At 55.2% G+C, this 20,385-nt stretch overlaps 1 protein-coding gene across 1 annotated transcript; it reads right to left on the bottom strand.

Moving 5' to 3' along the window:
• Positions 1-153: 153 nt before the first annotated feature.
• On the bottom strand, positions 154-13,543 carry DBH (dopamine beta-hydroxylase). The gene is made up of 12 exons (XM_061352376.1): positions 13,103-13,543; positions 10,846-10,992; positions 9,314-9,571; positions 7,715-7,891; positions 7,212-7,314; positions 5,660-5,826; positions 4,925-5,068; positions 4,779-4,817; positions 3,872-3,931; positions 3,261-3,388; positions 2,546-2,705; positions 154-314 (listed from the first exon to the last, which is right to left on the bottom strand). The coding sequence occupies exons 1-12, from the start codon at positions 13,481-13,483 to the stop codon at positions 180-182; spliced, it is 1,899 nt and encodes a 632-aa protein (XP_061208360.1). The 5' UTR covers positions 13,484-13,543; the 3' UTR covers positions 154-179.
• Between the last annotated feature and the right edge of the window lie 6,842 nt (positions 13,544-20,385).

Here is a 20,385-nt window from a genome sequence, read left to right as displayed (position 1 = left end):
TAAATATAGCGCCTTCCATCTCCAGAGTACATTCTGAACTCGAGCTCATGAGCCCTAACCCCCTCCTGAGGCAGGGGCCAGGGCACCAGCAGCACTCCTGTGTGGGCAGGGAGCCGGGAGAGCAACAGGACAACGGCCCCGTGGATGCTCCCCATGGAATGGAAGGAGCAGACCCCGGGTCAGTCCCTCCTGAGCTTGCCCAGGTCGAGGGGGATGGGGGCTGCAGGCCGAGGCCCAGGGGCGGGCGGGCAGTGTGGGACCGGCTCCTGCAGCCTCTCGGTGATGGTGGGAAGCGGCTGCTTCTCCCACTCGCCCTGCAAGAGAGTTCAGCACCGTGAGACCGAGCCGGGGCTTTGGTACTTGAGAGTCCGTATTTGTCCCTAATGTAAAAATGATCTTTGACACTTCAGGGGTTTCTCACCCAAACCAGGATGTTTTCTTATGAGATGTTACTAATTTATCTATATTGTAGAAGCACCTACACCTCCCCTCAGCAGGTCAGACATCTGCAGTGCACCGCGTAGTGCAAACCCACCACGCTTAGAGAGCTTCCACCCCAGGAAGTGTTACCCACCAAAGCAGATGGAGGCACCTCAAACCATGGATGGCACTGAGCCTCAGGATGCAGCAGCCTGGTGAGGTGCCACGGGGCTGTCACAGCCATCAGGGCTCAAGGCAACCACAGCTGGGCCAAATGCCCTGCTCTGTGTGTGCATGAGGGCATCTCGTCCTGGTGATGCTCCCCGCAAGGAGCAATCTGCCAGGGCCAGACAGTGCCGAGAGCTGAGCACCCGGGCAGGATCTAGCCCAGATGTTGTGTGCTGGTCCAGGTTGGTGGCTGGCTGAGGGGCTGGGAGGGCACCGCTGCCTCGGAGTGGGCTCTGGTTCGGTGATGCCAGGTTTTGGCTGTGCCGCAGTGTGAGCAGGAGAGTGGGTTCTGCATGGGGGGTGAGAGCCGTGAGTCACAGCAAGAGGGAAGCTGAAGCTGTGTTCAGATGAAATGTCTCATTGCATGGCAAGTGAAACCCTGGGAAAAGTGGAGGGTGGTGGGCTCACGGGGGTGACTGGAGAGGGGACATCACTGCAGGGGACCATGGGCTGGAGAAACAACTGTTTTCCTGCACCCTTATTGCTTAAAAGAGCAGTTAATGGTGTTCAGGGAGAGCCTGCTCCAGTTCTGGGCCCCAGCCTGAGCCTGCCATCTGCCCTGCCAATGCATCCAAACCCTGTTCTCACCTCTTGCCGGCCCTTGGGGTAGGTCAGAGGTGTTTAGAGTGTCTTTACAGTTGCTTTCAGTGCTTTTGAGTGGAAATCCGAATGTAGAGAGTACAGAGAGCTCACTGCAAGCCCTTGTAGGTGCAGGAGACTCGGGGACAGCAAAGTCCCTGCAGCCACTCACAAGTGTTACCCTGAGATTTTGCTCAGTAATGAACAGCACTCGATCCTGCCAGAAATCTCCTCGGATTTGGGATCGCTGAGCTGCAAACCCGCGAGCTTAATTAGAGCCGGTGCTTTTCTCTTGGCAGAAGCAGCGTGGAATAAATGAGATGTCTTAAAGTGGGGCTGGCTCTGAGCACGCCGGCAGAGCAGGAGGGGCAGCTCGGATCCTTCGCCCTCGCTGCGATGCTCCTGACCCAATTTGTGTTGGCATCAGCTCTGCTCCTCTCAAGTTGCTTCCCAGCCCCCCCCCCCCCCCAGCCTCTCTGAAGTCAGGAGCCGTGTCTGGGCCATAATTAAGAGGCTTAACTCATAATTCTGCTGCTGCACACGGCTTCTGCACTTGTCTTTCTCTGCAGCGGAGCTCTACACGGCCAAGAGGTGCAGGGTCTCCAGCGCCTGGGTTCTGGGAAAGGGTTCCAAGGGACTCAAAAGGTTTCTGCCCCTTCAAGCAGACTTTGCCAAAGGGGATTTACCAGGGCAGAAAGCTGATAATCTGATACAATCAGCTCCTCATCCTCCAGTGCTGCAGTGGATAGCACTGGATGCAGAAGTACCATATCACCTAAGTTTGTTACACTGATGAATGGTGCTGGGAACTGATGTTGGTAGGGACCATCACTGGTTTTAAATGCTCACCACCGTCATTGTTGTGGCCATCACTGCTGGGCCTGGTTTACATTTAAGGATCTCACAGCCCTTTATCCCTCACGTTCTGTATGGCTGCTGCGTTCGGAGGCTGCACAGATGCTGTGAGTGATGTGCTCGCTCTGCTGGGCCCTGATGTGCTTTGCCAGAACCCTAAAACCCACCCTGTGCTTCTCCTTGGTTCTGGAGCCAGCCCTGCTGAAATGCTCAGCAGCCTCCAAACCGCCTCAGGCAAAGGCAGCTCTGACTGGGCCTGGCTGGGCACAGCCATGGTGGCTCTGGCCAGGTTCTTCTAAGCACCAGTGGTGGGCTCGGTGTCCCACTGCCACCAGCGTTCCCTGAGCAGCTCCAGCTCCCTGCCCTGAGCCCGCTGGGGTCAGCCTTGTCCTCAGCTTTTAAAAGCTGCCTTTTACCTGCGCTGGGATGTGCTCTGTGGGGCTCCCTGTAACACCATACATACCGGGAACCGGACAGCAGAGGACTTGTTGCAGTGCATTGAGATCGGAGCAAAGCTGTAGAGGGATTTCAGCACATCCCTGTTGAACGTGTTCCAGGGGACGGAGTAAAACTGCTGGGGGACAGAGACCTGCGGACACGTGCACACCTCCTCGTCGTTAAACCTGAAGGTAGGAGAAATGCAACCCTGAGAGGCAGCGGTGCTGTCCCCTGTCAGCACTGGATGTGTCAAGTTCTCCCTGCTTAAAGCTCAGCCTGGAACAGCTCCAAAGCTGTGTTGGAAGCAAGGAGAGCTCAGCACAGCGGCAGCTCCATGGGGGGATCTGGGACTGCATGTGAGCAGGACACCAGTGCGAGGGCAGCATCTCGCACCCTGCCCTGTGGGTGAGTGAGCTGCAGCCTGCTTCCCTGGTAGGGATGCTTGGAGTCTGCCTTGGGTTACAACAAGTACTTTGCACGCACTGACACTTGCTGGGAAGTCTCTTCCTGGGAATGCTCTCCCTTCCTGGCTGTTCTCCCCTTAAATCCCTGGGTTTGGCTGCCCGTGCTGGGCTTGGGGAGGGCAGGGCAGGGCTGTGCCCCAGCTCCTGAACCTGCACTGCCCAAGTGCCCCCCATGCCGACTGCGCAGCCAGCGCCTCAGAGCCCACACTGAGCTCTTTCCCAGTGTCCCAAGCCAAGGGTGCTGCCGTGTCCGTCTCCCCTGGGCACAGCCGGTACCTGTTGACGAGGTTGAAGTACCGGTGCAGGTAGCCCGGATCCACAGCACTTTTGCAGAGCTCCAGCTGGGTCCGGGGGTAGTAGTGCACGTAGTTCACACACATCTCCTCCAGGATGCCGAACCCTCCCTGTGCACAGACACCAGGGTCAGGCTCTGTCCTGCTAGGGCTCAGAGCTCACACCCATGTGCACTCTCTGCTCATCTGCCTTTTATGCAAGGACAGACTTTGAGGCTAGATCGTGTGTTTTACAGTAAAATGCAGATTTCCTATAATCCCTCTGCTATATTTAGCTCTGTGTCTGTTGATGGTACCTCTGACAGGCTCTTTTTTACTGCCTATGTAAGAAACTAACATGAACTGTCCAAAAATGCCACTTCTCTTTAATTACAACTAATCCCCAGTGGAAGAGCGTGCGATGGGAATTAGTGACACATGCTGCTTCTCAATTAGCTCCTTGGCATCCTGCTGCAGGCAGCAGAGCCCTGTGGGCTCACTCCTTTACCACCCTCCCCCTGGGTTCTGGCTCTGACTCAGCCTGGGCTCATGCGGGTGCCTGTTTAGTGGTGTCCCCAGCCCTGGGGTGCAGCACAGCCCAGACCCTGCACTCACCACGGTGGCTCGGGTCCGGTCCTGCGTGTTGTAAGTGCAGGTCGTGATGAGCTCGTCACCCTGCGGGGTTCAGAAGCACGTGTGGGTGTCAGAGCGCGGCGTTTCCTGTCTCGGATCAGGGGATCAGGGAGCTCGGGTGCAGCAGATCTCTGCTCCCTGCAGCGGAGCAGCCCCGGGGCAGCCTGTTCCCTCCAGCACCGCTGCAGTGCCGCGGGAGCGCCGCCTGCATCCCCCAGGAGATTCCCTTGGGCAGCATCCCAGGGATGGTGTCTCCCACTTCCCCCACTTTTCAAGAGCCTTTGCAGGGCTGAAGCACCTAAACCCGCTCACTTCAGCAGCATTTGGAGCTGCCGGACCTGGGCCCTACTTGATGGCACAACTGCCTCCTTGGCACGGTCGGCACTGAAGCCCACAGGGACACCCCTGGAGCACAGCCTGGGTATGGTTTCAATGGGTGCTGTGTCTTTTGAGCAGGTCTTGGAGCACAATGGCTCCTGTAGGTACCCTTGGCTCTGCAGCCAGGTCCTTTCTTACCCACACGGCCCTGGGGCATGCCCGGCCTCTGTTTTACCACCCTTTCCCACCACATTTTCTGCCAAAGCTCTTCTTCCACAGGGAAGGAGATGGCACCTCCAGTGCATGCATGGGTTGCCCTCACACCCCGAGGATGCTCCCTTTGCTAGAGGAAGCCCAGCTAAATGAGGTGCTTCATCTGGCTCCTGGCACTGTTCATTTGCCCACACACCGGTTTTGTGCCATATGAGATGGGCCCTGGTGTCCCCGAGGCATCCACACAGGGGTGGGAGATGTGACTGGGGGCACAGGGATCCTGTGCTCCTGCAGCCCCCCGGGGAAGGGAGGGCTCATGGGAAGCTCCTTGCGCTGTCTGGGGTTTGGAGCTACTCACTGGAAAAACGGGAACCACCTCCTTCAGCATGCGGATATCCTGGAGGGAAGGAAGGGGCCGTGTCAGGGCAAGGCGGTGGCTCTGTGCACAGGACGCCCATGGGTGAAGCCCAATGGGACACCCCCCTGCCCCTGCAGCCCCCGTACCTGGAAGTGGGGGCTGTAGTGATGGTCTGAGTTCACGACCTGCTGCTCCCGCCCGTCCCGCGCCAGCACCGTCACCACTTTCCTTCCTGCCAGGTGAGTGTGGAGCTGGGAGGCGAAGATGCGGATGCCGGCAGCAGGCAGAGCCTGTGGGAAGGATGGCTCAAGCCCCTGTCCCTGACCCCATCCCTCACCCATCTCGGCTCTGGAGCATCCCCTCGTTGTGTGCTCGGGACCAGCCACCCCCACACTGGCTCCCGCACAGGGGTTTGGGATGGCACAAATAATCCCTTTTGGGTAGGCCCTACAAAAAACACCTACTAAAGCTTCCCTGAGAGGAAGGAAAGCATTTTGAAACCGTCTTCAAGAGAGCTCCTGGTGAGCTCCTTGGAAGCAGATGCCAATGTTCCCATCACCATGGGGGAAAGCACCACTGGGGCACAGCCAGCTTGGCAGTAAGTTTTATGGGAACGGTACCCTGGAGAGCGGAGCAGATGGCTCCCCAGGAGAGCTGCTTTGAGGAGGATGCAGCACATCCCAACCAGCTGCTCACTGTTTATTCTACATGGCAGATTTTTCTTTCCAGTGCTACCTCATAGTAAGGGGCTCAGGGGCTTTAAAACTGGGAATCGGGAGCCCGGAGCTTTGAGCCGTATCACTGCTGCCTGGGACCTGGGAAAAGGCGTTTGTAACCTCTCTTCTCCAAGGCAAAGCAGGGCAGAGAGGACGGGGACTCACCAGCTGGGTGCACTTGTCGGTGCAATAGCCCGTGAGGACGAAGGCGTCCTCGCCGGGGGGAATGGCCATCACCGGTGTGTAGACCAAGCCCAGCTCCATGATGCCGGCATCGTGGCGGCGCAGGGTGGCCGTGTAATAGAGGCGGATCCCTGAGGAGTCGCGGCGACCTGCCAGGTGAGAGCACAAGGCTGCGGGTGGAGGCAGCACCAGCCTCTCGCGCAGCTTCCTCATGGGGGCAGGTTTATAGCCCAGGTCTTTTCAAGCAAGGCTCTATTGAGTGGCCCCGGGCACGAGTGTGGTCCCCTGGAGAGGTCACCAACCTGAGGGTGAATTTCTCCCAAGAGAGTAAGATCAGGAGTGCCTTTGGAGAGCCCAGGGCGGAAGGGCAGATCATGGCGTGCTTTGGAGACCCCCCCAGAAATATGGCTCATTGCATCTTTTTAACTGATGCATCCAAAAAGCTAAGGCCATGCTGTTATTTACTGGGGGCCTGGCAGGAGGAGACATCCCTGTGGAGCAAGGACTCCTTGCATTTGGAAAGCTTCTGGTCCCTCCAGCACTTGAGTTCGCTCCATTTAACCTCCCCTCAGGAGGTTGTGGGGGCTGGAGAAGACCCTGTGCCCATGATGTGCCTTGGCAGATGTGGACCGTGGGGCAGGTGAAGGCAACATCTGCTGAGATGCAAAGCCAAGCTCTGGCTCTCATTTGCCACCCAGCTTTGTGAACAAAGGGAAAGAGCAGGATCAGTCGGTCAGGAGGGGCCCGGCCAGCTCTGAACTCCCTGTCTCTGGGCTGGAGACACCCAGGGATAAGAATAACGGGGGAAACACTATTGGTCAACGTGCAAAAGCAGAATAATTATGAAAGATGCGAGCTCTGTATTTATAGAAGTGTTTTTTCTTGAGCTGCTGAATGTGCCGTGATTGATCTACAGTACATATGCTCTGGTCTCCTAAAAATATACTTGGGTAGTTAAGAAGCTACTTGGGTTTATGTTAATGAAGAAACTGAGTTGTTTCTAATCCTTTTTTTTCCCAAATGTGTCTCCTGACGATGCTATGAAGCAGGAGCACCAGTGAAACATCTCAGCTCCCCCATCCCAGGCAGGCTGCTGCTGTCTCTCTGGTGACTGGCTCTGAGCTCAGCCCCACCACCACAGCCCTGCACAGACCCTGGAGGGGTACCCTGTGAGGCTCAGCTAGGCACTGCTGTTGCCTTGGATCACAGCCCTTCAGGAACACGGTGCAGGGCAGGTTTCTGCCCTTGGGGATCAGCCAGGCTTCCTTCCCCAAGTATCCCTCCAGCTGCTGGGCAGGCAGGAGGATGTGGGCAACCCGCAGTGAGGATGGCTTTGCTGTGACCCCAAAGGCAGCAGCCTGGTTGGGATTTAATACATTCCTCCTGCTAGGACTGGTCTGGGCTCTTGGGTCTCCCAAAAGTTGGCTATGATTTTGGCCAGGTTTCTCCTGCGTGGAATGTGGAGCCTCCCCAGCAGGGTGGCATTCCCTGTCTTTACCTGCCCCTTGCCAGGCATCACCCATCGCACACTCACCTTTAAATATCAGGGGATTGTGGTAATGAACCTCGAGGCGCAAGTATCTGGAGGAGCCTGGGCCGCCAAAGGCAATACCTGCTTCTTCGGGGTAGTAGAAAGGCTGGAAGCAGAGGGAGGTGTTAGAGGAGATGTGGGATGGCTTTCCTGGGGACAGGGCTGAAAAGGGAAATGTCTGGGCATAATCCTGACCCCCACTGTGGGCGGAGGGACATTACTTGTGCTCTTGGTTGTGCTTGGATAGCTGGCCTTGCTTCCAAGGGCTTCACGCATGCCAGCATGCACATGCAGTGCCATAGCTACTGAGCAGGGGCATCACACTGACCTGCGGCGGGTGGGCTGGGGTGAGGTGGAAACTTGGACACATCCATGGGGAGGACGGGGAGATCAGGCAGGGCTGCACCCAAAGGGGCAACCAGCATGGGGCAATGCCAAGGTGCAAGCAGGAAGGGTGGGGAGGCAGCGGGAATGCACCCATGGTGCTGGTCCCATCTTGCACCCACCTGCGCTCCCATGGCCCATGCTGCCAGCACGTGCCTACAGTAGTTGAGCCGCTCTGGCTTCATCTTGGAGTCACAGGGCCCGTTGTAGTGGGGGAAGCTGTCGAACTCAGCAGCACACTGGAAGACTTCCATGTGGTGGACCAAGGCCTCGTTGCCTGCCGTGATCACTGGCTCATACTGCAAAGCAGCACCCAAGGAGGATGCATTAAGACCGTTTGCTGGAGCCCATCTCCGGTGGCTGCTGCCTGTGCAGGCTCCACCAGAAGCCCAAGGCAGGGATGTCGCTGCCCATTACTGAATGGGGACAATTTCTGTTGCGTGATAGGGAGGGAAGGTTGTGCTGCACCTGATCAGCAGCAGATCTTCATCTGCTTTGTGATGGCTGAGCCCTTTGCCAGGTTTCAGAGCTGGGGTGACCGTGGGGACATCGCAGTTTCCTGTAGAGGGTCCTCACCCCCTTGCAGTACCTGTGCCCGCAGCTACTGGGGTTTGATTATAGCCAGCAGCTGCTTGGGGCACAGAGGGGGATTCGGGGTAGAAAGAGACTTCAAACAAGCCCAAGGAAGGGCTCTGGCTAAAAGCACCAGCTGCAGCCATGGTCTGCAGCAGCAGGAAGGGAGCAGGAGTTATGCACTTTTTACTTACACACAGATGATTCATTTCACACCTTCTGTTGCAGAGAAAATCCTCCTCCCCAGTTTTCCCCTGCAACATCGTCTCTACCCTGTAAATGGCTATGCTCTCACTTCGCTCAGGTTCTCCCTCTCCCACTGTGGGCTTTGGCCCCGGGTGAACAAGGGCACCCCCCGAGCCTGGACAGGGCGACCGATGCTATCGATGCTCTGCCAGCAGCTCGAGATGGGCCTCAGACCAACCTCACCCTGCCCTTCCCTGGGCCCAGGCTGCCTGAACAGATCCCTGTGTGCCATGACCCTGCCTGCACGGCTCCCTGTGTGCCATGACCCTGCCTGCACGGCTCCCTGTGTGCCATGACCCTGCCTGCACGGCTCCCTGTGTGCCATGACCCTGCCTGCACGGCTCCCTGTGTGCCATGACCCTGCCTGCACGGCTCCCTGTGTGCCGTGACCCTGCCTGCACGGCTCCCTGTGTGCCGTGACCCTGCCTGCACGGCTCCCTGTGTGCCATGACCCTGCCTGCACGGCTCCCTGTGTGCCATGACCCTGCCTGCACGGCTCCCTGTGTGCCATGACCCTGCCTGCACGGCTCCCTGTGTGCCATGATCCTGCCTGCACGGCTCCCTGTGTGCCATGATCCTGCTATGAGTCTGCCCTGACAGCTACAGCTTTGCCTCCTGCAGGGATCAGGGAGCTGCGTTGAGCCTGCTCTGATACTTGCTCACTGTGCCGGATGGGAAGTCACCAGCCTGTCACCCATTCTGGGCTCTCCAGGAGATGTAAGGATGCTACTGGCTGGTGGGATGGCTCTGGGAAATGGTTTGGTACCGTGCTGGGAGCATGTCTGCATCTGAAAGCTTCCCTATGAAAGGGTGGGGAAGAGGTGAACTTTGCAGTGTAGCTGAATGTGAACACAATGGCTGCTCAGGACCAGGGAAGGCAACCCCCTTCTCCTGCCTCTTACCATGATAATGTGGTGCTTGGGAAAGCCATGTGGGAGCTCTGCCATGTAACACCAGTAGGTTGTCTCCTGGCTGGGAATGACAATGTCAGGGGCTGTTATCTCCATGGTTTTCATGTCACTGGGAAGCTCGGGGATGGTGATGTTGGGCTTCAGCAGCTGCACCCTCTGCAGTCCCCTGTGGATGGCAGAGATGTTGATGGCTTGGAGGGAATGGACCGGTTTCTCCAGGATCCCATAGATGAGGTGCACGGTGCCATCCTGAAAAGGGAACAAAGTGTATCAGGCAGTTTTTCATGCAGGATCATGAGCTGCATGGACTCTCAGCACCAGCACTGGTGTCATGAATCCAGGAATGTGCCTCTTGACACATTTTGACACAGGACCTCCACAGTAGTTCACTTTGCTGTCCTAAGACTGTTGATTACAGGGCATTCCTTTGGCTGACATGATCACAGAGGGTTTCCTATCAGCTGGGAGAGTCTGATGTTTCCCTTGGGTGTCACCAGTAAAGGTAACATCTCCTCTCTGCTCCTTCAGAGCCCCTCATCCCTCCTGAGCTGGAGGCTGGGGCAGCCACGCCAGGGCTCATCCCACCCTGCAGCCCCAGCCTCACCCCCAGGCAGCAACCTGGGGAGGAACAGCAGAAACAAAACATCTCCCTCAAATCCTCCCTTTCTGCAGCTTCTGTTGGGGGGTACCATGAGAAGCTCTGTTGAAAGCCTACTGCAAGCAAGGAAGCTGCTGCCGAACTCAGTGAGCTCTGGACAGGAGAGCAGAAAGAAAGGGGAAAGAGCACAACTTTTCCTTAAAGGACCAGAGAGCAGAGACCTGCAAGACTTTTCCCAGTTCACACAGCAGCTTTTTCCCTTCCAGGGCTTTCTGTTTTGGCAGGCGGCAGACGTTTCTCGCCACCGACAAGCTTTTGAAAACCAGCAACAGAAAGTCGAGGGTGCTCTGTGCCCACGCTGGCTTTAAAATATCCTGCCCACCAAAGGCTTTAATCTGCAATGAGCCTTGCACCGATTCCTGCCTCCACGCAGGTCCATGGCTGACCCTGAAGCTCTTTGACATCTCCGCTGGGAAGGTTTCTCCATATCCCATCTCACAGGTGAGTGGTGAATGCAGACCCCGAACCACACACAAGTGCACAGCAGCAGCTCCGCTTGCCTCCAGCTCCTGCCATACCCCTCTTTGCTTCCTATTGAACACCACCAACACCTTTCTGTAACACTCCAAACAGTTGGCTCCAGACTGCAAACCAGAGTGATGCAGGAGGGTATTTATATAGACCTAACACATGCTTAACAGGAGGGGATGATGCAAATGAGCTAAAATCTACACTTTAGAGAGGCTTATAAGGGATTGTAAATACATCCTGCCAAACATTACTCATGTCCCAGGACTGACATCTGTAGCATGCTTCCCTTCTGCCCTAGACAGCACAAACACCTGATGCTGTGCCCGAAACAAAGCACTGGTCAGGTACAACCATGCAGGCTGGGTTCGGAGCTCTGCCCAGGGTGGTGCCGTACCTCTATGAGATAGTCCTTGGGGTCACAGGTGCTGAAGGCTCTTCTGAAGAGGAGGTAGAGCCCCTCAGGATCCCTCCAGGCCCCGAGGAGCTGGTAGTCCTGCTGCGAGTCCATGTGGAGCTGCCCCTGGGCATCGCTCCAGGCATCCTGCGGGAGGAAGAGCACGCGCTCAGTGGGACCCAGGCACTGACCATGAGCAGCACTGCACCGTGAGCCCTGCTCACCCTCCACGTCCCAGGGTGGAGGGAGCCTGTGTTTCAGCTGCCCCCAGGCCTGGTCCAGCAGCCCACAGCCCCTGCCACGGGAGCCCTGTGGAAGAGGTGACCCAGCAGTGACAGGCTGCAGAAAGACCCTCCCAAACTGAGATGCACCTGGGGAAAGCCCGGAGGGACACGGGGAGGTGGCACATCGGTTTGTGCTGTGCTTTGAGGGCACTTGGCTGGGAGGGACCTGCAGGGGTTGATGTGCTCTGCGAGACCCCTGCCACAAAGTGCTCTCAGTTCCAGCTCAGACCTTGCTGGGCTGTAGTGTCACCCTAGAAACTGCCACCTCAAAATCCTTCATCTGTTCTGGCCAGATGCTCCCAGCAGCCCAGCGTGGCCTCCCCAGAGCTGCTCGCTGGTGACGATGGTGACAAAGCCACATGGAGAAGCAGAGCAGTAGGTTACTCCTGTGCTCCTTTGAAGGTTTGGAATATGAAATGATGCAATAATTTGGATTTGAACAATGCTGTCATCTCATTCTTTTGTGTCACCCACTGATATCTTTGGTTTACAGAGAGAAAGCACCTAGGAAGTACCTCACTGTACGTACACAAGTGGGACCGGTTCTCTAATCTTAGGGAAAAACAGAAGGAAAAAAGAATAAAGCATCTTGGTTCCATTTCAGCCAGAAGTGTAGAGTGATATTTCAAGAACATATTGTCCTTAGAGGGGGAGAGTGAAATCAGCTACATGAAGCTAGCATGACATTTGTCTTCATAGGAATATGGTGTGCAGATTGATCTCATAGTACATGGGGGGTTAAGCAAATGTGTATCTTTTTAAAAGCTGACATACTTGTCCAGAAGAACGGCTGTTTGGAGAGAGAAAACCAGGACTGGAAAGACTTACAGAACGCTCCTTGCAGGATGCTGATCCTGTTCACCAGCCGAAAGAGAAAGCCCAAATGCTGCCCAGTACTTAATGCAGTGGTGTTTGTCATTCAATGAGCACATGAAAGCAGATTAAAAATGATCCTTTATGGGTTTTTTTACATGATTCTGTGAAATACTGTAGCATTTGAGCCACCACACACCCAGAATGCTGGTAATTAGCAGGAAAACAGTACAGATAATAAGCCCTTCTTTTCATCCTTTCATTACGCTGCAGCTCACACTGCGGCTGATGGTGAAAGAATGTGTTTTATGGTTAATTTGAAGTAAGCAGAGAGGTAAAATTTAACTTACTGGAAAGCCTTACATGCGGAAAAATAACTGCTTTCTGCAGCCAGGCGCGGTTGCAATGAATCCTTATGTGGTGCTCTGGGGAGAGGGAGATGCTGGAGAGCAGGGGTTGTGCCTGCAACTGCCACCCCAGTGGACGACAAAGCACCCATGACCCTGGACAAGCCAGCAGTGCCAGGAAGGACGGGGGTGCAGCAGCACTGTCACATCAAACAGCAAAATGAGCCGTGTGTCGCAGGGCTGCACCAGGGGTTCGCAGGGTGCCCAGAGCTGTTTGCACATGGGGTTCCTGGTAATGCTGCTGCAGGCACCGGAGCAGTTTTCCATGTCCTGCCTACCCCTGCGGCCGTGGCAGGAGCAGCCTCTGGCTGGTGACTCCTGCACTGGCTCAGTGTCATTAATGGGAGCTGTGGTTAGCTTTTACTGTGACTGACCCCAGCCCATGAGCGAACCAGTGTGTTGATGGACCCTGTGTGTGTGTGTGTGAGCTGGTCTGCACAGCCACCGGTAGCTCTTTGACCTAAGCACAGCAGAGACACCCAGGCTCTGGCTCCTCTCTGCCTTGCTGATGTGTTGCTGTTATTATTCTTTCTCTTTAGATTTAAGATCCTATGCCAAGCCCATAGTGCAGACCTGGTCTGTAGGTCCCTCTGGCATAGAAACCTCCAGCCCCTTTGGGACCCCTTCCATCCGAGCAGCAGCAGTGGTCCAGCATGTGCCGTGCCCTGGACCAGCCCTGCTCCCAAACTACAAGCCAGATTGACGTGCGGGGAGGCAGCCCCAAAGCAGTTGTGCAAGCACACAGCGACTCACCCCAAAGTAGGAGTTGTGCCCATCGCTCCAGAGCACGGCCAGGTCTGCGTTCTCGAACTCGCCCCTGTCCGACATTCCGAAGAGGAGCCCGAACTGCAGGTCCCTGACAAGGAGCTGGAAGTGCACGGCTTGCTCAGGATAGCTGACGTTCCAGGAGAGCTCCAGCAGCCCCTGGGGATCCAGGGGCACCTTGTAGGGAAAATCACTCCCATGGGGTGCCCAGCCCTGCAGGGCCACCACCAAGATGACCAGGAACACGGTGATCATGGTGAAGTACATGGACGCCACTTCCCGCAGCTTGAAGCTGGGACAGGAGCAGGGCTTGCTCCCGGAGGTCTGCATGCTGGGCAGGACGGCACCCACACTCCTGGCTTTGCCCATTTATGTGCTGGCCCTCCTGGGCAAGCCGGGTAAATGAGAGACCTTAATTGCATTTGGTTGTTGGGAAATTGGACTGTTCTATTGACCCCCCACCTCCTGGCCAAACACTTGTCATTTGCTGCTTCCCCTTAATTGGCTCTAATTGCACATGGACATTATCAATAGCAATTGGATTTGACTGGGCTGATGTTATTCACTCTTAAATCTTCCTTAGTGGCTGGAAAGGGCTGTTCACTTGCAGGCTGCTCTCCCTGAGCCCTGCATGGACATCCCTGCCCTGGCTGTGCTGCATCCTGCCCAGCCCCACAGCCGGCCCTGCCTGCGCTCTGCCCCAGGAGCATCCCAGCCACAGATCCCAGCTGGGATCACTTATGGAAAGGTGGCCAGACTGGGGGGGAGTCAGACCCCACCACAATACCCCATGGGGGTGCACTGCCTCTGGAGGGCTCCTCAGGGACTCGGTTTACTTTTCCAGGTAGGAAAATGATAATTTTGGTTAGTAACTGTCGCAGGCACTGAGTTCTGCCCTTCTCAGCCTCCTGCCCTGGCAGCTCCCGGCTGCTCCTCTCCCCTGTCTCCTCACCACAGGGCTTTGCCGTGCCCAGATTTCAGCCCTCAGAGCACCTGGGAGAAACAAGGGCTCAGCACCTGGGCAGCTCCTTAGGATGTGCTTCTCCTCTCAGATTACTCTAGGATGGGACGAGGAGAGAGTATCTGCCCTGCACTGATTACTTCAATAATTATCCCACGATACTGAGTATCTCAGGAATAGGAAGGCAAATGGGAGATGCTGCAGGCTTTGAGATTTGCTCTTCTGCTTTCTAACAATGTAATTAGCAAAAGGAGCCCTGATCACATGCAGGACCTTGTCTGAGCTCCCAGGCATCAAGTAATATTGACAGTGTTTGGAATATTTTCCCAGCAGAGCTAAATGCCAGAGAAAACACTCATTTCCCTCAAACTCCCCTCACGGTCCACCTTACCTGCACCTTCAGAGAGGTTAAATATTTGTTATTTCTTTGCTTCTGTAGCAGATGGGACTTTGGCAGTTTAAAGGCTCCTTTTGTCTCTTCCTCCTCCCCCTTCTGGTTTGTTTAAGGGCTGATGTATTCTCTTTTGGTTATTAGCTTTTGTACATTAATTGGAATGGTAATGAACTGCCTCTAGCCCCTTGATGCACACACTCGCCTTGCTTTAGTCTCTGAGTTTGTGGTCTTGTTTTATTAATGCTGCTCACGTGACAAGTGCTGCTCTCGGATGCCTTCCATGCGGAGTCCCCTCCAGGCCCCTCTTCGTCTTGGGTTTCACTTGTGGTCCTTGCAGCAATGTCACGGGGGCAGATCCATGTTTCCCAGCCCTGTGTAATGAGGGGAAATAGATCCCCAGTGCCCGGGTGTTTTAATGAATCATCAGTGAGTGCATCTCCATGTTAATTTCTATGAGGTTTTACTGTCCTAAGACACAACCATTACTCAGGAACGCAGCAATTGATCCGGGGTGTCTCTCCTTGTCCAGTGACCTGCTGGGAAGAGGTTTTGGTCTGTCATTAGCTTTATCAGGCAAAAGGCCAAAGCAGAGAGAACTGGGAGCTGCGCTCTCCCCAGTGAGCACATCCCTCACCCCATCCCTTGCCCCATGGGTGCAGTGACCGCAGTGCGCAGCACAGCCCCACAGCAGCCCTCATGCTGCGGTGTCACCTCTAAAAGCCTGTGTCCGGGTAGCGCAATGCGCAGGAGGTCATTAGAGCTGCTGGGAAGGCTCCTGGGACCACGTTCCGTTCGTGGGAGGTGTGAACTGAACCCCAGCGTACCCCGGGCTCACAGTGAGGAGCTGGCTCTGCACCTCCACTCATCTCCTGAGCGAGGAGGCAGCGTCCCCCTCTCTTCCTGAGGCTCCTGAGCTCATCCCTGGATGGGCCGTGCTCCAGGATCCTGGTGTGAAGGTGGCAGATGGAGGTGCCTTGTCCTGCAGCCCTGCCTGCTCAGGCTGGTGTCTGCCTGAGTTACAAACCCCTGAGAAGAGATTTTTGCCTTGTCCCGTTCTGACCTCCAAGCACAGATTCACCCACTTCTCTCTTGGCTTTGTTTCCTCATTGTAAAGGGAAAGAAACTGAGCTGCCAGCATGGCAGGAAGGCAAGTGATGCTCACTGGGGGATGTGGGGGGGTCCTTTGCTAATGTGTTCTGCCTCCGTCTCTTAGAGATGGAACCCCAGGGTGCTGGCATGTGTGAGTGGAGCTCCTGAGCGTTCCTCTACAGAAGGGATTTGCAGCGGAACAGCATAACATGGGCAGGTCAGCTTGAAAACAGCTGAACTTTGCAGATAAGCAGTGGGAATTCATTTAAAGAGAAAAAAACCATGTATATCTCTATCCCCCCTTCACTTTCTCCCAGTCAGTGCTCACAGATCCGGTGTGGAGCAAGGATCCAGCTTTCCACTCACTGCTCCTGGTGGTTATTTTAAGACTTCAATGAGATGTAGACACGCCGGTTTCCTGACTCTGGCTGCCCAGGGCTGGCGCTGAGCTGCATCCCACTGCCGGGGCAGCACCACGGAGGCTGCGGGATGGGAGCTGTGGGTCCAGCCCCTCTCCCTTTGCCCTAGCTAATGCCAGCATGGCTGGAGGTAGCACAGGAGCATCCTGTGGTGGAGACAGACTCAGATGTCCTCCACAACCCTAGAGGCTGCCAACCCCCCCACAGAAAAGAGCTACAGGTGCAGTAACGCACAGGGAATACCCGGCACATGCTGCAAGCCTTGGGGAAGGGCTGTTTCTAATGGACAGTGGTCACTGAGACCTCAGGCACATGAACCCCAGCACCAGTGTCAATCCCCTTCACGTGTGGCTGGCCCCATCTTCTGCAGAGCTGCACTTCCAGACCCTCCTGGTGACGTGCTCAAACTGCCGTGGCCTTTCACTGCCACAGGACCCTGGGTGCAAAGCCCTAAAGGGAGATGAGTCGTGGTTTCCAGAGCCCGGGAGCAGCAGTGCCTGGTGTGTGCACAGGGAGCTCGGGAAGCAGCTGCCTCCTCGGCAGGAGGCGAGGGCTGCCTGCCTGGAACAGACACTGACTTACAGGTAAGTGGGTTTGAACACAACTGACGCACCAAATTAGAGATGGAAGCAGGCAGCACCCCTCCGAGCTATAATCCATTGCCTTGCTAACATAAATGGAAATTCAATTTGGGCGAGGGCAGGGGGGGAAGGAAGGGAAGGGATGCTGCTGTCTGCGTGCAGCTCTCCTGCCCCAGGGCTCTGGTGTTCGAAGCCCCTGTCTGCAGCCAGCCAGGGCTGGGATTGAATCTGCCTCGGTGCTGATGATGTTAGGCAGTGTCTGGCTCAGGCTGGACCTGACATGATATGAGGAGGGGGAAGAGAGGGCTGGCATGTAGAGGAGATGCTCACGTGGACAGGTGGTTGTGCAGAGCCCCCTGCACTGATCAGTGCTCTGTGCAACTTCCCTGGCCAGATCCACCCTTCACCTCAGAGCTGTGGAGGCTGGACCAGCCCCGTGGCTCACAGGAACTGCTTGATAACATCCCAGGGGTGGGAGAATTGTTTATTATCCTTTTAAAAGGATCACTTTTGCTCAGTCCTGTTTCCATCAGAAGTCAGAAGGGGTCTGCAGGCTGCTCCCTGCCTTCATTGTGCACCAAGAGGGTTCTGGGCTAAAAATCTGACTTTCCATTTGCCCAACAGAGGCATGGGCAAATATTTAATGTCTCTGTGTTACCTGCGCCTTGGGCCACAGTGCAGATGGTTGGGGTGGTTGTGCCTAGCACCTTGTCATGGCGAGCTGGGGATGGAAGAGCAGGAGAAAGGCCAAAGCTATTGACAGGAGAGCACCATTGCCAGGCCCTCTGCACCGGGCTGCTCACACAGCTCAGCAGCCCAGAGAAACTCCCTCCCTGGTGCTGCGCAGCTGAGCCACCTAATGCAATGTAGTCGCCTGTGCATGCTATATTAGGGTTACCATGGATATGGTGCCACAAACACAGGGCTGTGGCTTTGTTACATAAACAGGAGAGGTTGCCACAAATACCCGAACTATCTGAAAAGGACAGGAAGAGACAGCAGCGCTCTCGGGGTGTGCTTGGGAAGGGCTGTCTGATCTGGGGGAGAGCGCCGGTGGGAGAGAGCTGCGTTAGCTGGGGCAGTGGAGCACAGCGGAGTGGTGGTCTGGGACCCAACAGCCCTGGGGACTCCTCCGATCTCTAGCAGGGTCTGTCTGAAACGCTCCACGTCCTGCCTTGCCCATCTTGAGCACTGGATCCTGCAGCACACACTGAGAAGTGCATCGCTCTTCATGCTCAAGTTCATCCCAGCTGAGCAGATCTTGGCCCTACCCCATTCCTGCCATATGCAAAGAGATCCTAATGCCCACAGCTGCTGGGGGCCAGGACTGGGAATGGTGGTAGAGACCTACAGTCATCAGCTCTCCCAAAACTGGCCGTATATGACCCTGCTCAGCAAGACCATCCAACCGATCCTGTACCATTTCAGGTACAGAAAGTCCCTTGTACAGTTCAAGGAATCATGAAATTTGAAGAAAAAGCTGCTCTAGGAATGGAGGTGGGATGTAAAGGAGATAGAGACATCAGAGTGGCTAAAATTGTATTGTACTCCCACTCCCCTGCCAATAAAACCACCATAAATAAAGTGACTTTGCAATAACCATCTCCACGCACTGTAACACAGATCCACATGTCCCTGCAGAAGATGCTCCAAGCAGGATAAACTCGAGTCATGTTCTGCAAGAGGGGCATAACAAGCTTGCTCCAGTCCTATTATGGCAATGACTCTTCTCTTCCCAGCAGGTGCTACCCCGAAGCTCCCAGTCTCCATCAGTAGCTTCCTCCGTGCTCACCAGCGGGTGATGCTCCCAGCCCACGTCTGTTTCAGTTCCTCCCTGGCCTTCCAGATGCCCTTGTCCATGGATGACCATCTATCGCTTGTTTTCTCTCCTATTGCTCTCCCTGTGAGTCCAAGCAGACATCTTCCCATGCTTTGCTATCTGACATGCGGTGGAGAATACCAAGCTCAGTAAGGAAAGATCTCTTGCGTCACTTAAAAGCTCACCAAATCCATTTCTTGCTCTTCAGATGCCGGACAGCCTGCTTTGCCCTCCCACATGACCTGCTATCCCTCATTTTGCAGGACCCCTCTTGCTTTTGCTGAGGTGACCTCTCGTGTCTCCAGAGCTGTGGGGAAGAGTTCTTCAACTGGGTAAGAAACAACAGCAGAAGGAGCTGGAACGCGCTGCGGGCATGGGTCCAGGGCAGGGCTGGCTGCCATGTGAGTGTTCAGGGGGTGGGTTGGTGCTGAGTCCCTCTGCATGGGGCTCTGCTCTTTGATGACAGCCTTTCTTGTTGCTTTTCCTCGAGCCATCACTTTCTGGCAGTAAGCTGCTTCCTGGAGATTACACAGCAAGCCAGGATCAGCATCAAGACGAGCTGATCCAGAAGGAGACATGGGGCCAAGAGAGCCTGAGGAGTTTGAAGATGCGGCTTTATCAGCTTAGCAAAAGGGTTGATGCATTGAATGACAAAGGCTGCAGGCCCTGCAAGCTTGAAGTTTGTAATACACAAGTAAAGCAGAAGGTTGAATAAAGGGTCAAAATAGTGGATAAATATGATTTCCTTCAGAAAACTCAACGTGACTTCCCTACAGGGAGTGCTTGCCTTGCAAGTCTCTTGACAGCCTTAAAGGGATCGATAAGCTGAGGGGGAAGCTGTTTCCAGGAGATGCAGTTTCTTTGGCTCTCCCAAACTGTCACAGAGGCTCTGCATGCTCCCACCATGGCACAGATGCCCATAGAAGTATTATTCCCCCCGCTCCTCCCAAGCCCCTTCAGTCCAGCAGCCCCCTGATATTCCTGCCTCTGTGGTGAGGACTGAGTAAAGGAGCCTGAGGGAGTTTGTGATGAGCATCCTTAAACTCCCCCCTGCCTCTCTAAGCCCTCCCTGGGCACTGCTACCCAGCGCAGCGGCTCCACAGGATCACATTCTGGTTGTCATGTCTGGTGCAGAGGCTTGAGCTGACGGGATGTGCCAGGGGAGCCATTCCCCAGCACAGCCTCGGGGCACCTCTGCCCACGCTGCGATGGCTGGGGCTGGTGCCACCCGCCAGCCTGGGGGTGCGGTGCCAGTCGTGGCCTGGGGTGTGAACACTGTGAGCGTGGAGCACGCTGGCTTGTGGCATTGGGCAATCCTTCTGCTGGGTTAAAGCACTTCCTTAAGGAGCAGTTTCTCTCTGGGGCTGCTTTGTGAATTCTTTTAAGCAGGTACATCCCTTGCCACTCGGAGGTCGTTGCCTTCAAGGACAGAAATCTCAGAGTAGCACTTGGCAGCCCTGGCCCCAGGGCACCTTCAGCGCTGAACCTGCCTGAAGCAGAGCGGTAAGCCACAGGGAGCCGTGGGTGCGAGAGGGACACGGAGCAAGGTCATGGTAACTGATCTTCACAGAACTGCTCTTGGAGTAAGTAGAGCTCATGCCAGAAAACAAGCCCTATACTTGTACAAGGCAGCCCAAGCATTCGCAAAGTCCTTGTTCTAACATTGTTTTTCCTTGCTTCTGTCCTGGGCTCAGATGAGTGCAGAATTGCTTTGACATCCTCACTGGGAGGCGAGGAGGCTGTTTATTGCAGTTGCAAGAGTCCAGGCATAGGAACTGGCCCAAGCAAAGAACCTCCATCGTTCATATTTCTGCGCAGAGATACAGTGATAAATTGCCAGACAATGACATTTGACCCATAGAAGTAATAAAAAGCTAAAATTGTTTTTTTCCTGGCATAGTTTTGCAATATCTTTTGCACATAGTCCAAGCAACCTTGAAGGAAACTGAACTGGAGCCATGACATAGCCAGCTCAGTACTAACTGATGCAGTCCATAATAATTAAACA

This window comes from Neopsephotus bourkii, unplaced genomic scaffold (assembly GCF_033783945.1).
Source record: "Neopsephotus bourkii isolate Nb327-2 ecotype Australia unplaced genomic scaffold, CSIRO-AGI_Nbou_v1 NB_659, whole genome shotgun sequence".
Taxonomy (NCBI): Eukaryota; Metazoa; Chordata; class Aves; order Psittaciformes; family Psittacidae; genus Neopsephotus; species Neopsephotus bourkii.
The sequence above is the reverse complement of the archived record's forward strand: the minus strand, read 5'-3'. Positions and strand labels throughout refer to the sequence as shown.